Source organism: Heloderma suspectum, chromosome 15 (genome assembly GCF_057233095.1).
Source record: "Heloderma suspectum isolate Gila_16-S chromosome 15, 16-S_ref, whole genome shotgun sequence".
Classification (NCBI taxonomy): domain Eukaryota; kingdom Metazoa; phylum Chordata; class Lepidosauria; order Squamata; family Helodermatidae; genus Heloderma; species Heloderma suspectum.
Window position 1 is genome coordinate 22,208,636 of NC_139472.1, and position 13,243 is coordinate 22,221,878.

A 13,243-nucleotide genomic window follows, 5' to 3' on the forward strand; every position below is an offset into this window, starting at 1 on the left:
GGAGTACACAGCCTTCATTACATCAGTTGTCTGTTAAATTTGTAAGGAGGAGAAATGACATATGGGCACTGGAGCATACAAATCCATGGAGCAAAAATAAATGATGCAAACTGGGAAATATTGTGGAAATTTGCAAAATGAATAACTGCAGCAGCATCCCCCTTTGCACAGTGTTGGACATCCACGAAGGAATGGGTGCTGATGTCTGACTGTCCCCCGTCTCTCGTTCTTGCAGCTCCGTCAGTGCCCAAACCAAGAACGGTGCCACACCCCTCTACTTAGCCTGCCAGGAGGGCCACCTGGAAGTCATCCAGTACTTGGTCAAGGACTGTGGAGCTGACCCCCACATACGCGCCAATGACGGGATGACCCCTCTCCACGCCGCCGCCCAGATGGGCCACAACACAATCATCGTCTGGCTGGTGAGCGCTGTTCGCCTTTGCAAAAGTTGCTCAGACCAAACGAGGCAGTTGGAATGGAGTTAACCTCTCGAAATAGCACACTTATTTGAGTTTTTATAGCCCAACCCTATCCCATAGGGCAGACTTTCCCGAATGACACCAGGGCAGGGAAGGGTGTCATAGGGCTTGGTAAAATTGGAAGGGGGTTCTGTTTTTTTCTTTTCTTTGTTTCTTATGAGCTTTTTATGCCACCTGCTTGCTTCTGTGCGGAGTGAGCGCTCAAGGCATCTAACAGCAATGAAAACAAACAAACAAATAAATACAAATGCCATGAAACACACATGCACAAAATAAAACAATCGTATGAAAAAAACAACCCCCAGCAATCTATCAAACAGTACAGCAGAAACAGCAAAAAGAATCAAAGGAAAGGGAGGCCACGGGGCTAACATAGACAACCAAGACCGGGATGTCTAGGAGTGCGATTTGGGGCTTAGGATGCAAGGGGTCCCAAATCTGAATCCTGGAGAGCTGCTTATTCACTCAGGGAAGTGACACTGACGGAAGAGGTGTCTAACTCCCCCCCCTACACACACACACACTGTTCCCCAGTCTAAGTTATTTATTGGATTGATATCCCACCCTTCAATGTAAATGCACAAAACATTCCCAGGCAGCTTACAACCTAAATCTAAAACAAACAAACAAAAACAGTATAATAATTTCCCTCCCTGCAGAGGCTGCCATTAACCACGGATCTGCTGTTGAGGGATCATCGCAGGCTCAGGTGGGGCAATTGAGATCAAGGAAATGCCACAGCGGAAGGGTTCCGTGGCTTCTCCCCCAGTGCTGCTGCTCTGGTTAATATCAGAGCACCCCCCACCCCCCGGAACTACTTTAAAGGAAACCAAAAATGCTAAGAGGTCTGTTCACAGGTCTTCCACATCACACCTGTTTTGGCCCTCCCTCATGCATGCATGCATGCATGCATGCATGCATTTAAAGTATCTATGCAGTATTTTTATCTGGCTCCTCAGCCAAATTAGGTTCCCAGACCAGCTTTCATAGAATCATAGAATAGTAGGGTTGGAAGGGGCTACAAGACCATTGAGTCCAACCCCCTGCTCAATGCAGGAATCCAAGTCACAGCATCCCCGACAGATGGCTGTCCAGCCTCGTCTTGAAGGCCTCCAGTGTGGGAGAGCCCACCGCCTCCCCAGGTCATGGGTTCCACTGTCGTATTGCTCTAAGAGTAAGGAGGTTTTTCCTGATATTCAGCCAGAATCTGGCTTCCTGTAATTTGAGCCCATTCTTCCATGTCCTGCACTCTGGGATGATCGAGAAGAGGTCCTGGCCTTCCTCTCTATGACGACCTTTCAAGTACTTGAAGAGCGCTATCCTATCTCCCCTCAGTCTTCTCTTCTCAAGGCTAAACATGCCCAGTTCTTTCAGTCTCTCCTCGCAGGGCTTTGTTTCCAGTCCCCTGATCATCTTGGTTGCCCTCCTCTGAACCCTCTCCAGTTTGTCTGCATCCTTCTTCAAGTGTGGTGCCCAGAACTGGACACAGTACTCCACATGAGGCCTAACCAGTGCTGAGTAGAGGGGAACTAGTGCTTCCCGGGATTTGGGAGCTATGCTTCTATTAATGCAGCCCAAAAGAGCATTTGCCTTTTTTGCAGCCACATCACATTGTTGGCTCATATTCAGCTTGTGATCGACAACAATTCCAAGATCCTTCTCGCTTGTAGTGTGGTTGAGCCACGTATCCCCCATCTTGTAACTGTGCCTTCGGTTTCTTTTTCCTAGGTCCAGAACTTGGCATTTATCCCTATTAAATGTCATTCTGTTGTTTTCTGCCCAGCGCTCCAGTCTATCCAGATCACTTTGAATTCTGTTTCTGTCTTCCAACGTATTAGCTATCCCGCCCAATTTTGTGTCATCTGCAAATGTGATCAGCATTCCCTGCACCTCCTCCTCCAAGTCATTCATAACAGTGTTGAAGAGCACTGGGCCCAGGACTCAGTCATTCAGTAAGCGAGACTGTCCCTCCTCACAGGGTTGCAGTCTCAAAAAGACACAATACACAAGGAAACGGGTGGGAGGGAAGAGGAGCCTTAAAGGCAGGCTCCCACAGGAAATGGCAGAAGCGGCTGCTGCAGGACACTGCGCTGCTCTGGGCATCAAGGTGCTTCCACACAGGATTCAGCTTGCTACCGTTGACAAAAAGGCGGCCTCTCTCTCGTCGGCTGCTGTGTGGCCATGACTCTGCGGGAGGCGGTGGCGCTGTGGGCATGTATTCTGGTGTGTTTGCAGTTTTGCATAATTCTGGTTTTATTAGCCTGGGGGTGGGGCGCCGAGGTGCTCAGCATGAGACGGAAATGCTCCAGCCCCCACAACACACACACACCTGGCCATCTCATTCGACCCCCGCTCTGGCTTTGGAGACTTCACACATGTTCAAGATGGCCCTTCATGCATGTTCAAGAATATATTTGCCACATAAGGGCTAGAAACTTGGCTAGCGAAAGGTGAAGAGCCATGTTTTGCCTGTCTGTTCTGCTGTTTCGCAGAATGGTGGCATCTGCATCATGGACCAGGGGGTGTCCCGGCTTGTGAATTTTGGCATGCTTGTGCCCCACTCTTGTCTGAAAGATTGGGGTGTGGAACCTCAAGACTGGGGGCTGAATCTAGCCCTCATAGGGCCCCAATCTGTCCTCTGGGATTCCCTGGGTGGCCACGCCCCTCCCCCTGGCTCCACCCCTTTCCTCCAGCCACTGATGGTTCTGCGGCTTCCGACTTCTCTGCAGTTTCCCCCCATTCTAAAAGGTGGAAATGCCTCTCCTGAGGCCTAGTGACTGGCGGGAAGAGCGTTCAGCTACAATAGGCTGGTAGTATTTTGCCCCGCCCCTTTTGCCTTCGGCACCCCCACCACTGCAATGCGGGCCTCAAGAGCTTCTCTGGAAGGGGTCCTGCCTCCCTGGGATCCCTGCTGGTGAAGCTTGCTGTGTTTATGCTCTGCCTTCCGCTTGAGATAGCCTACGCCCGTTTGGCCCCCTTCATATGTGCTGGATGACAGCTCTGGCTGGGGGATTCTGGGAGTTGTAGTCCAACACTTCTGGAGGGCACCAGGGTGGGGACAGCTGCCCTAAGAGCTCAGAGCGGCTTCCATCCAGACAGATTTCTGGTTCAGCCCTGCCTAGCGTCCGCAGCCCAGGCCTCACCTTTCTCTGGGCTCTGTTTCTCTCTCTCTCTCTCTCTCGTTCTCAGATGAGTTTCACTGACATCAGCCTCTCGGAGCAGGACAACGACGGGGCCACCGCCATGCACTTCGCCGCCAGCCGCGGCCACGCCAAAGTACTGAGCTGGCTGCTCTTGCACGGAGGGGAGATCACCACTGACACCTGGGGCGGGACCCCCTTGCACGACGCTGCGGAGAACGGCGAGCTGGAGGCGAGTCTGCAAGCAGCCAACGCTGTGGGCTTCTGGCAGGGCTGAACTGGGGCGGGTCAAGGAGGGGGAGCTTGTGAGCGGATGCCCCAGTCTTCAGCCTGGGATCCACCTCATCCTATGGCAGTTTTGCAATGTCATCATCTAGGCGGTTGGGTGGTGGTGTCCTCTGAAACAGGAGTGCAGAACCACGTTTAGTCTGAGGGCCAGAGCCCCTTTCAGATAAGCTCTCGGGGGGCGCATTCCAGGAGTGGGTGGGGCCAGGACACATCATAGCTTAAAACTCTTGTGGCCAGCGGGAGGGGCATTTCACTCTTTCAGGATGCAGAAAAATGCACAAAAAGTGGGCAACCACCAAACAATTGGAGCCAGGGTGTGGCCTTCTGGGGGTCCCCGTAGGGCTGGATTTGACCCCAGGAGATGGGGGTCTGCAGAGCTTCCCTGCTGTAGAAGGTGGTAATAACTGCTAGCATGGCATGGTGGTGAATTGTGGACTATGGGGCAAGACATCCCTGGTTCAGATTTAGTTCAGCCGTGACTTGCCTAGGCAGACTTAGCGAGTCTGCTCTCTCTGCCATGGCCTGCATGCGCCAAGGGCAGTATGCAGCAGTGTCATTCTGCAAACTCAAATATCGCTAGTGGAACACCGCTGAATCTGTCCTTGCACAAGTGGTTGCCCATTATGCTTGCACAACTGGTTGTGGAAGCTGTTGCACAACTGCTCGCATGAGCAGAATGCACAACCGTTTGCAAATCAGGTTGCACAAGAGTTATGTGCAACTGGTTGCACAACTGGTAGCACAAGCAGAATGCCCAACTGCTTCCGCAAACATAACCTTCCTTGGATTCTCCTCTTGCACATAGTTCGGAGCCTGTTTTCTGCTGGCACAGCGTCATTTGCGCTGACGGAACAACACAGGTGGATACTTCCCCAAGTCTGTAAAGTGAGGATAAGGCTACCTTGGAGGGTTGTTTTAAGGGTTGTTAGATACTTTCTGTGCTTAAGAAAAGCGTGACATAAATCACTCCTGCTAATAGCAAACTCAGGTAATGAGTGCCAACACAAATGGAGCCAAAATGGGGCTAGTGTTAGAGGGAGCATCCTGAGGTTTGCAGAAGTACAAACAACGTTTATAAAAAAGACCTAAGGGGGAAATCCCCACCCCGCCCCCCAAAATAGCCCAGTGAGGAGTGACCGTGCTCAGTAGCTACAGGGTTTTGAGTGTCAGTTGGAAAACCAGGCTGGCTGGCTGGAACCTTGAACAGGCATATCGTCGTTGCAGGCCTGACTTGGGCAAAGTATTAATAATAAAGGAAACATGATGGAAGCATGATTCGGTGCGGCTGGGGCGGCACTCCAGAGATATGTAGGCGCTTGGCTGGTGGGACTGTGGCTCAGCGACAGAGCCCTGCTCTGCACGCAGAATGTCCCAGGTTTGGTCCCTGGCATCTCCCCAGGGCTACTCCTTGCGAGCTTTTTGGTGGCCCTCCATCACGCCGCCCCTTTGCTCAAGCACACTTCCTCTCCTTTTCCTCCTGCTCTCAGTGTTGTCAAATCCTTGTGGTGAATGGGGTGAACCTGGGCATCCGGGACCAGGACGGCTACACAGCTGCCGACCTCGCGGACTACAACGGGCATTCGCACTGCGCCAAGTACCTGCGCACGGTAGAGAACATGGTGCGGATCACGCTGACGGGGGAGAGGGGCTTGCTTTGGCAGGGGAGGGGGCCAAGACAGAATATGAAGGGGGGGGAAGGGGGGAGCATTTGGGGGCCGGGGTCTCCAATCTCCTGATTTTTCTTCTGTTAAGATTTTTTTTTAACTGGAAGGGTGGCATGGTGCAAAATGGAGAGCTGCCCTCCTGCGCCATCTTTATTTAGCTTCAAACAAGTGCTTCTGTGTTTTGGAGCTCTCTCTTATCCTTGGGTTTTTGGTAAACGTTATTTTTCTTTTAGCCTCACCAGTTTGCCTTCTGGGAAATGAGTGTTCTGTGACCAGCCATGCCTACCATGGTCACCATTTCATGAAAGGCAAGGTGCCCCATGGTAGCCATTTTGTGAGAGTGCCCACAACTCTCTCAAAATTCAAAATGTGCCCACTGACCCAAAAAAGGTTGGCAAGCCCTGTTTTGGTGTGTCTCTGTATGTGTCTGTGCCTAAGCTCTGCTGGCTGGGGGATCATGGGAGTTGTAGTCCAAACCCATCTGGAGGGCGCCGGGTTGGGGAAGGCTGCTTTAAGGTGCCCTAAGCCTTTTGCTTGTGCTGCAACAGACTAACACAGTTACTCTCTGGAAAGGGACAAACGCTGTGTCTGAAACGATGTGGGAGCCCTGCGTTCTTTCCTCAGGACGGGCTCGCGCATGGTGAAACAAGGAAACAAGGCACACGCGTGTGTGAACCAGCCACCAGGATTTTCTTCCGCAGAATCAGCCCCAGGTCAAGCTCGCGCCCACCTGGTTCAGATTCTGCTGGCTGAGGTCACCCCTCTGGGTTTACGCCAGTGGAGGCTGGTGGCTCCGATGCCCGTGGGGCAGTGAATCTGTTCCATCATTCAGTCGGAACAAGCCAGAACACTAAAGGAGTTCTCCAAGGGGCTGCACAGGTTCACTGCCTCATGGACATTGGACACCAGTGCATCACCCCAGTTGTCGGGCCGGCCCATCTGTGTGCACACCTGTGTCGCGTTGCATTTAGTTGCAGGGCGCTCCCCCTCCCTCCCTCGAGAGACCTTCAGGCCCCTCCACTCTACTCCTGCTTGCTCTCCTTGCCGTTCCTTTCGGCTCCGACCTAATAGATTTCAACTCTCCTCCCAGTTGAGAGGGGGAAAATAATATTACTCCAACAGCCTGAGGAGGCCAATGGGAGCGCGGCAGCTGGCCTGTTACCCTGGGCAGCGGGGCTAATGACTCCAGGCAGGCCTCGCAGAAGGCAGGGCTGCCGCTGTCACCGGCCCCCGGGGACCAGCCCAGCGCTGATGTGTTGTGCTCTCCTCTCTGCCAAGAAGGCCGATCCTCCAGCCTGGGCCACGCCAGGAGGGGCAAGGGACCCCCCGCCTTTCTGAGATCATGGGCAATGTAAGCTCGGGCGGTCCTGGTGTGTGTGTCTGCATGTGTGGCAGCCTGGTGTGGGATGTGCGTAGAAGTCTCCAGGGTGAGCGTTCGCACTGGGGCTTCAGAGCTTCCTTGGGCCAGCCAGACGTGAAGGGGGTAGGAGGGGAAACGTGTAGCCAGGTGGATGGATGGGATGGGGAAAGGGGCTTGGAAAGGCTGACGGACATCTTTCCTCTGGAACAGCCACCCAGAATGCCCACGTGGTGTCCGCCCCCCCCTTCAAAAGGCACCTTTTCCATGAAGTGGATGGCTTAACCCTTTAGTTCCCAGCTGAAGTGAAGCCAAAATCTGTGCAGCTGCATTTGCTAATCTTCTTCTCCTGTTACTCTGACTTAACCTCCCTTCTCCTCCCCTGCATTGCACCGTCACCGCAGAAATTTTGATTGAAAGGGCCTTAGGCAGGCGGAGCGAGTACCTAGACCCATTGAATTGTTTATAATGGTAGTAACTGCATCGTTACTACCATTATATATTGGATTCCTGCACTGAGCAGGGGGTTGGACTCGATGGCCTTGTAGGCCCCTTCCAACCCTACTATTCTATGATTCTATGATAACTGTGGCCACAGAGTGGGGGCTCCTGAGGAACGAAAAGATGGGGGGGGTAAATTACTGGGTGGCAGCTGCCGTCCTTAATGGCACCCTTGGCCAGTTATCAAGGTCCACACAGCTTTGAGGAAGATACACACAGGGTCCCTGCCTATTGCCCTTATATTTGTCACATCCAGCTCCTGGGCAAGTGAGCAAAGCAAAGGCATTGGAGGGAGGAAAGCGAAGGCAGCTCATAGCTAGCAAGAGCGGGTTTTCTATTCAGTTCGACCAGCATGCGCACCTGACCTGGATGTTCTTATCAGGTCAGCAAGTATCCCCTGACCTGCCATGGCTGACTGATGCAGAGAGACTTCCCTCCATGGGCTCCCTGCAGTTCTTTTTGCTAGCCAGAGCTCGCTGATGGCACACAGGCAAACTCCCACCCAGGCTCCCTCAGATTGCCAGTGCAAGGTTTGCTATGGCCTTGAGAACACAATCCAAGTCCCAGTGGGTTTTCAGAGTGGCCGTCAGTTGTCCTGGCCATTTGCTCTTGGGGGTCTGTTTCCTTAGGAACATTGGAAGCTGCCTTATATGGAGTCAGACATGCCTTAGCCCACCTAGCTCAGTAGTGCTGACACTGCCTGGCAGCACAGCCCTCCCAGGTTTCATGCAGGAGTTTTTCCAGCCCTACCTGGAGATGCTGCCTGGGACTGAACCTGGGTAAACACAAGCATGGGATTCCTCACACGCTCATGTCTGCATTGGAGGAATGGCAGCCCCTGAGAAATGGCACACATTGTATAGAAACATATTTCGTAAACTTCCCTTGAAAGCCTTGCACATGGCTTGTCCAGGCAGAACCTGCAAGGGAGCACGGATCTGGGAAGGAGACCCAGCGCTGCCCGCAGATGGTCCCAGGGTCAGTCTGTTGAGGGACCTTTGGCAGCAGCAGATGCTGTGAGAAAACCTTTGCTGGAGGCTCTGAAAAGCCATTGCTGGTCCATGTAGAGTAGGGGTGGGCAAACTGTGGCCCTCCAGATGTTTGGGCCTACAACTCCCATCAGCCCTTGCCAGGACTGCCAGCGGCAAGGGATCACGGGAGCTGTAGGCCACCCTGATGTGGTTCAGCCTCCCCTCCGTTGGCGCTCTCCAGATGTGTTAGGCTCCCCCCAGCCAGCGTAGGAAGGCTGCTGCAGACAGTTCTAGCCCGACTTGGTCAAAGGCAACTTCCAGTGCTTTGGGTTCGAGGGCTCAGCGGCACAGCGCCCGCCTGGCATGCAGAAGGGCTCTGGTTCGCAGAGGGGCAAAGGGAGCAGGAGTGGGCACGGGCAAGTCGCCCTTCCTCTGGTTGCCACCGTCTACCTGTGTGCTTGCCTGTCTTGTAGAGCGTGGAGCACCGGGTCCTCTCCCGGGACCCCTCCACAGACCTGGAGTTCAAGCAGCCCGACTCCGGCATGTCGTCTCCCAACACGACCGTGTCTGCTCCGCAGGCCCGCTTCGACATCGGATCGCCGAGCAGCACCCTCTCCAACTACGACTCCTGCAACTCCAGCCAATCCAGCACCGGGGAGAAACGGAACAGCCAAGGCTCCCGTAAGCAGCCCTGGGGGCGGGAGGGCAGGCGGGGGGTGGTAATCGGACCGTCCCCACTTGCAGACGTGCTCTCCGGAGCAAGGAGAGAGGGAAGTAGCCTTGGTGGCACCGTTCAGGGCCAAAGGAAGGGTGCCATCTTGTGGCCGCGAATTGTCCTTAGCAGTGATGCAGCCCCTTCCACCGATAACAGCAAAAGAGCAGAACCACCATTATATGTGGGTGTGTTAGAAAAACATTAAACCAAACACACTGAAGAGATGGAATGGCCCTCGCTTTTTATCCAAAGCCACGGCGCTTCACGATGGGCCACGATGGCAATATGCAAACCGCGTGCAGGGGCAGCACCCCACCGAATACTGGCTGGATCTGATCCAGCAGGACTCTCCTGTTATTCTTTTTTGTTCATAAAAGCTGCTGGTGTTGTTCCTTATGGTGATTTACCTTATGCCTGAAAGTGTGGCGATCAGATCTTAAAAGCATGGCAGGACGGGCGTGGGGGTGGTTTCGTATGAGAGCAGGAGCTCCCATAAGTAAGCTGCGTGGACACACACACCCCTTTGTGGAGTTTAATTTGTAGGTATAAAGGCCAGATCACAAGGTCTGGACGCATTTTGGCCTGGACGAGCAGCTAAACCCATGCCGCAGGGGCGATGAGCCTCTTTCATCCTGAGGTCTGAATTCAGGGTCAGAGAAGCGCTTGGTGGCTGCGCTCCAGTGGTGGGCCAAAGGGAACAGGGGCGGGCCAAAAATGCCAGTGTTTAGCTTACAGCTCTTACACCACGGGTAGGTAAGCCTTAGCAGAGGCATTTCAACCTTTTAGGCCAGGAGGGGAGACGTGCAAAATCTGGGAAACTGCCAAAGGATACTGGGAGGGGCAGAGGCAGGTTGGGTGGCCCAGTGGTGTCCTTGAGTGGATCTCTCTTACTTTCTCCCCTATAAGTGTGATCGATGTCTCCATCTGCCATGAACGTAAGGGACATTCTGTCTGGCTTTTGAACAGGGAAGCTTTTGGAATTGTAGTTTTGTTAGGGTGAGCTGTCTCCGTTTGAGAGCAACAGCCCTCTCTCAAGTTTGGAAAGTTTGCTTCTCCTAGGATAAACATGTTCTAAGTATCTAAGAAATCACACAGAAGTGCTTGAAACTGTTCTGACTGTGGGTAGAGACGGAGGTAACATTTTAAGAGCTGTGTGTCTGTCTGTCTCTGTCTGGAACACAATTTGAAAATGTGCTCACTGTGTTCAATTCAAAGGAGTCCCTTTCTGCCCTTGAAAAACCTGTGAGTTTTCAGCACAGATCAGTTTGAACTGGGGAGAAGTCAGCTGGAGGAGAGGTGGTGATTGGCTAGTGCCAGTGCTGTCAGCAACCCACCTGCTGTGCAAATCGCTACCATGGTTTTGCAAAAGTTTTTAAAACAGGGATGGGCAACTTTGGTAGGTCCAGGGGCCACTTTCCACCCCCTGGATGCACCCATGGGCCAGATCCCCGCTGCTACTGTGCCTCCCAAATTCAGTGGCAAAAGTGATTTCAGCATTTTCAAGCCAAATGTGTCCCTTTTAAGCCTCTGTAGGCTTAAAAAGGCTGTTTTTTTCCACTGCTGTGCCACCGAATTTCAGCAGTGTGGTAGCAACGTGTGGTAGCCACATGTTGCCCATGCTTGTTTTAAAGTGTTATGATTTTTTTTCATGAGATGAGAGAAGAGTACTTATTTCCCACTTTAAAATATTGTTTTTAAAAAGCAGTAAAAATGCTTCCTGAAGCATGTGAGGAGGAAGGAGTCTGACAACTGCACCAGCGTTCTCCTTGTTTCTGCCTCTGCATAAATGACAGACCTGGGGAGGTGGGAGCCTTTTCCTCCTGGCCAGCCCACTTTTTGTAAGGGGTCTCCAGAAAGGAATGAGGATAGGCAGCCTGTAATCGGCTGTGCCTCCTGATCCGCTCGAGGCCAGAGGTGCAGAACCTCTTTCCGCCTGAGGGCCCAATTCCCTTTCAAAGAAGCGCTCGGGGACTGCAAGCCGGGGTGGGCGGAACTGAAGGCAGGGCCAAAATTACCCCCAAAATGCCAGCACATTTTAGCGTAAAGCTCTTCCGGCCAGTAACTCCACCTTAGGGGAAGAGGTGCCTTTGAGAATGGGGGGAAAACTGCACAGAAGCCAGGCAAGCAACAAACGATTGGTGGTTGTGGAAAAGCAGGTGGGGCAGGGCCAGGGCCAGACTTTGGAGGGCTGGATTGGACCCCGGGCTGAGGTTCTGCCCCTCTGCTCTAGGTTGTCCAGCTGCTTGGGTTTTTTAAAACCCTGCAGAGAAGGGCCTCTTTCTCCAGCCCAGCTCTAGGAAAAAATAAAAGGAAAGGACTGTTAATTTTACTTCCCCAAGATACTTTTACCAAATCTTACAGAACCTTGTGAACAGTCCTTGGAGCTTAATAACCATGGAGACTTAGCACATGGGGAAGATTTTAGCAAGAAATTCCAGACAAATATCTTTTTAAACCAATGAAGGCATATATATCTGTATCTAGATATATCTATATCTATATGGCAACAAACCATACATATAGACTTTCAAATGAAATCAAAGAATCAGTCTAATTTGGCTACTCATATTTTACCTGCTTGAGTAAAACCTTAAGTTTCAGACGATGCGCTGAGTTACTTGCAGGAAAGAGGTTCTGAGAGAACCTTTGCAGAGCATCTTTGGTGAGCAGCTTGGATGGTTCCAAGAAGCCAAAGGAATGCAGGTGGGGGGGCTCATGTATTTATGTCCACTAAATGCTGGCCCCTTAACAGAGACTGGTTGTGATTTGGACCAAGGGCCAGAGTAGCTCCATCTCTGATGCAGGTGATCTAGGAGCCAATCAGAAATTTGTTTAGAGGCTGGTCCCGTCTTCTGAGTGAATGATAAGAGCTGGCCAGTTTAGGCCATTTGGTCTATTGTGAAAGGGGATTATACTTGGAAATATAAACCAGGTGAAGGACCCACTGTGATCATTGTTGTGAGTCCCGATGTCTGATCTGCTGCCGTCCCCCCTCCACCCCCGGCCCACCCCCAAATAAACGTTCTTTGTCTACTTTGACATTTGGCTTCCTTGGTTTAAAAGAGTATTTGTCTGGAATTCCTTTCTAGTCTCTCTTCAGCCTTTGACACTAATGCTGGTATTGTGGAAAGCAGACATCCTGTTGGTAATATGGTATGTTGGGTCTTCTGAGAGAGGCCTTGATTTCCCCTTCAGAAGAGTCTTCCTGCCTTCTGTACCATCTCCCCAAACTCTAGCGGGGGGTTAACATACATACCTCAGGTGGTAGGAGAGCCCGTTTGTCTTCCAGTAGGACTAAGAGAGGAATGCCAGGGATAAAATACTGGGTTGGATCTGTAGAGTAGACCCACTGAAACTAATGGGACTGCACTTAGTTCCGGCTAGGTCCCATTGACTTCAATGGGTCTACTGTAAGTATGACTAGGTCTGGACTCCATCTAAAGAACTTAAGTCATGCATTTGTGAATTGACCTGCTCTCTTTCCCTCCCTCCCTTGCTTATTCTCTCTCTCTCCCTGTCCCTCCAGGAGTTCCCGACATGACTATCACGGACATGCAAACCTATATGGACATGCTGAACCCAGACCTTGGGCCAGGGCATGGCAAGAAAGGGGGCGAAGCCTCCCCACCGCCGCCTCCCAATTTCCCGGCGCCCCCCCCACCCCCCGACTCCAAGGTGCCCCCTCCTCCTCCTGGCTACCCAGCGCCAAGCCCCCCAGAGCTTCAGCACACGGCCGAGATCTATGTGCAGGCAAAGAACAAACTCCGGCATGTGGAGAGCGAAATGCTGAAGAGAGAGGTGAGACCCAGAGTGTCTGCGGGCGTCTCTTTGCGTCTCTCTCTCCACTGTGTTTTTGCCCAAGTGGGAGAGCTTCCAAATCCACTCTGAAGTCCCACGGGCCCGATCCAGCCTGCAGCGGTTTTTGCACCCTCCATACACCCTGCCTGCCCGCCTCCCCAATCCCTGTACCCTGGTCTGGAGCCATGGAGGAGGAGGCAGGGAGAGGAATCCCCATGAAATCTCCAATCTCCCAGTGGGAGGGAAATCCCTTTGTTATCTCCAATGAGATTGGAGATAACATGGCGATTCCCCCAGACTCAGCCAGGGCTTGCAGGGACTGCCCGTCCT

At 52.5% G+C, this 13,243-nt stretch overlaps 1 protein-coding gene across 2 annotated transcripts in view; it reads left to right on the forward strand.

The window, feature by feature from the left end:
- Positions 1 to 13,243, forward strand: part of LOC146335477 (espin-like) — a 141,030-nt gene that overhangs the window by 60,962 nt on the left and 66,825 nt on the right. The window contains exons 3-7 of one of the 2 annotated variants that reach the window (XM_084822062.1): positions 236 to 422; positions 3,669 to 3,851; positions 5,395 to 5,526; positions 8,874 to 9,081; positions 12,642 to 12,913. In XM_084822062.1, the coding sequence (XP_084678188.1) occupies positions 236 to 422; positions 3,669 to 3,851; positions 5,395 to 5,526; positions 8,874 to 9,081; positions 12,642 to 12,913 (982 nt within the window). Of the gene's footprint in view, positions 1 to 235; positions 423 to 3,668; positions 3,852 to 5,394; positions 5,527 to 8,873; positions 9,082 to 12,641; positions 12,926 to 13,243 lie in introns of both variants that reach the window. The other variant, XM_084822063.1, reaches the window with a different exon arrangement.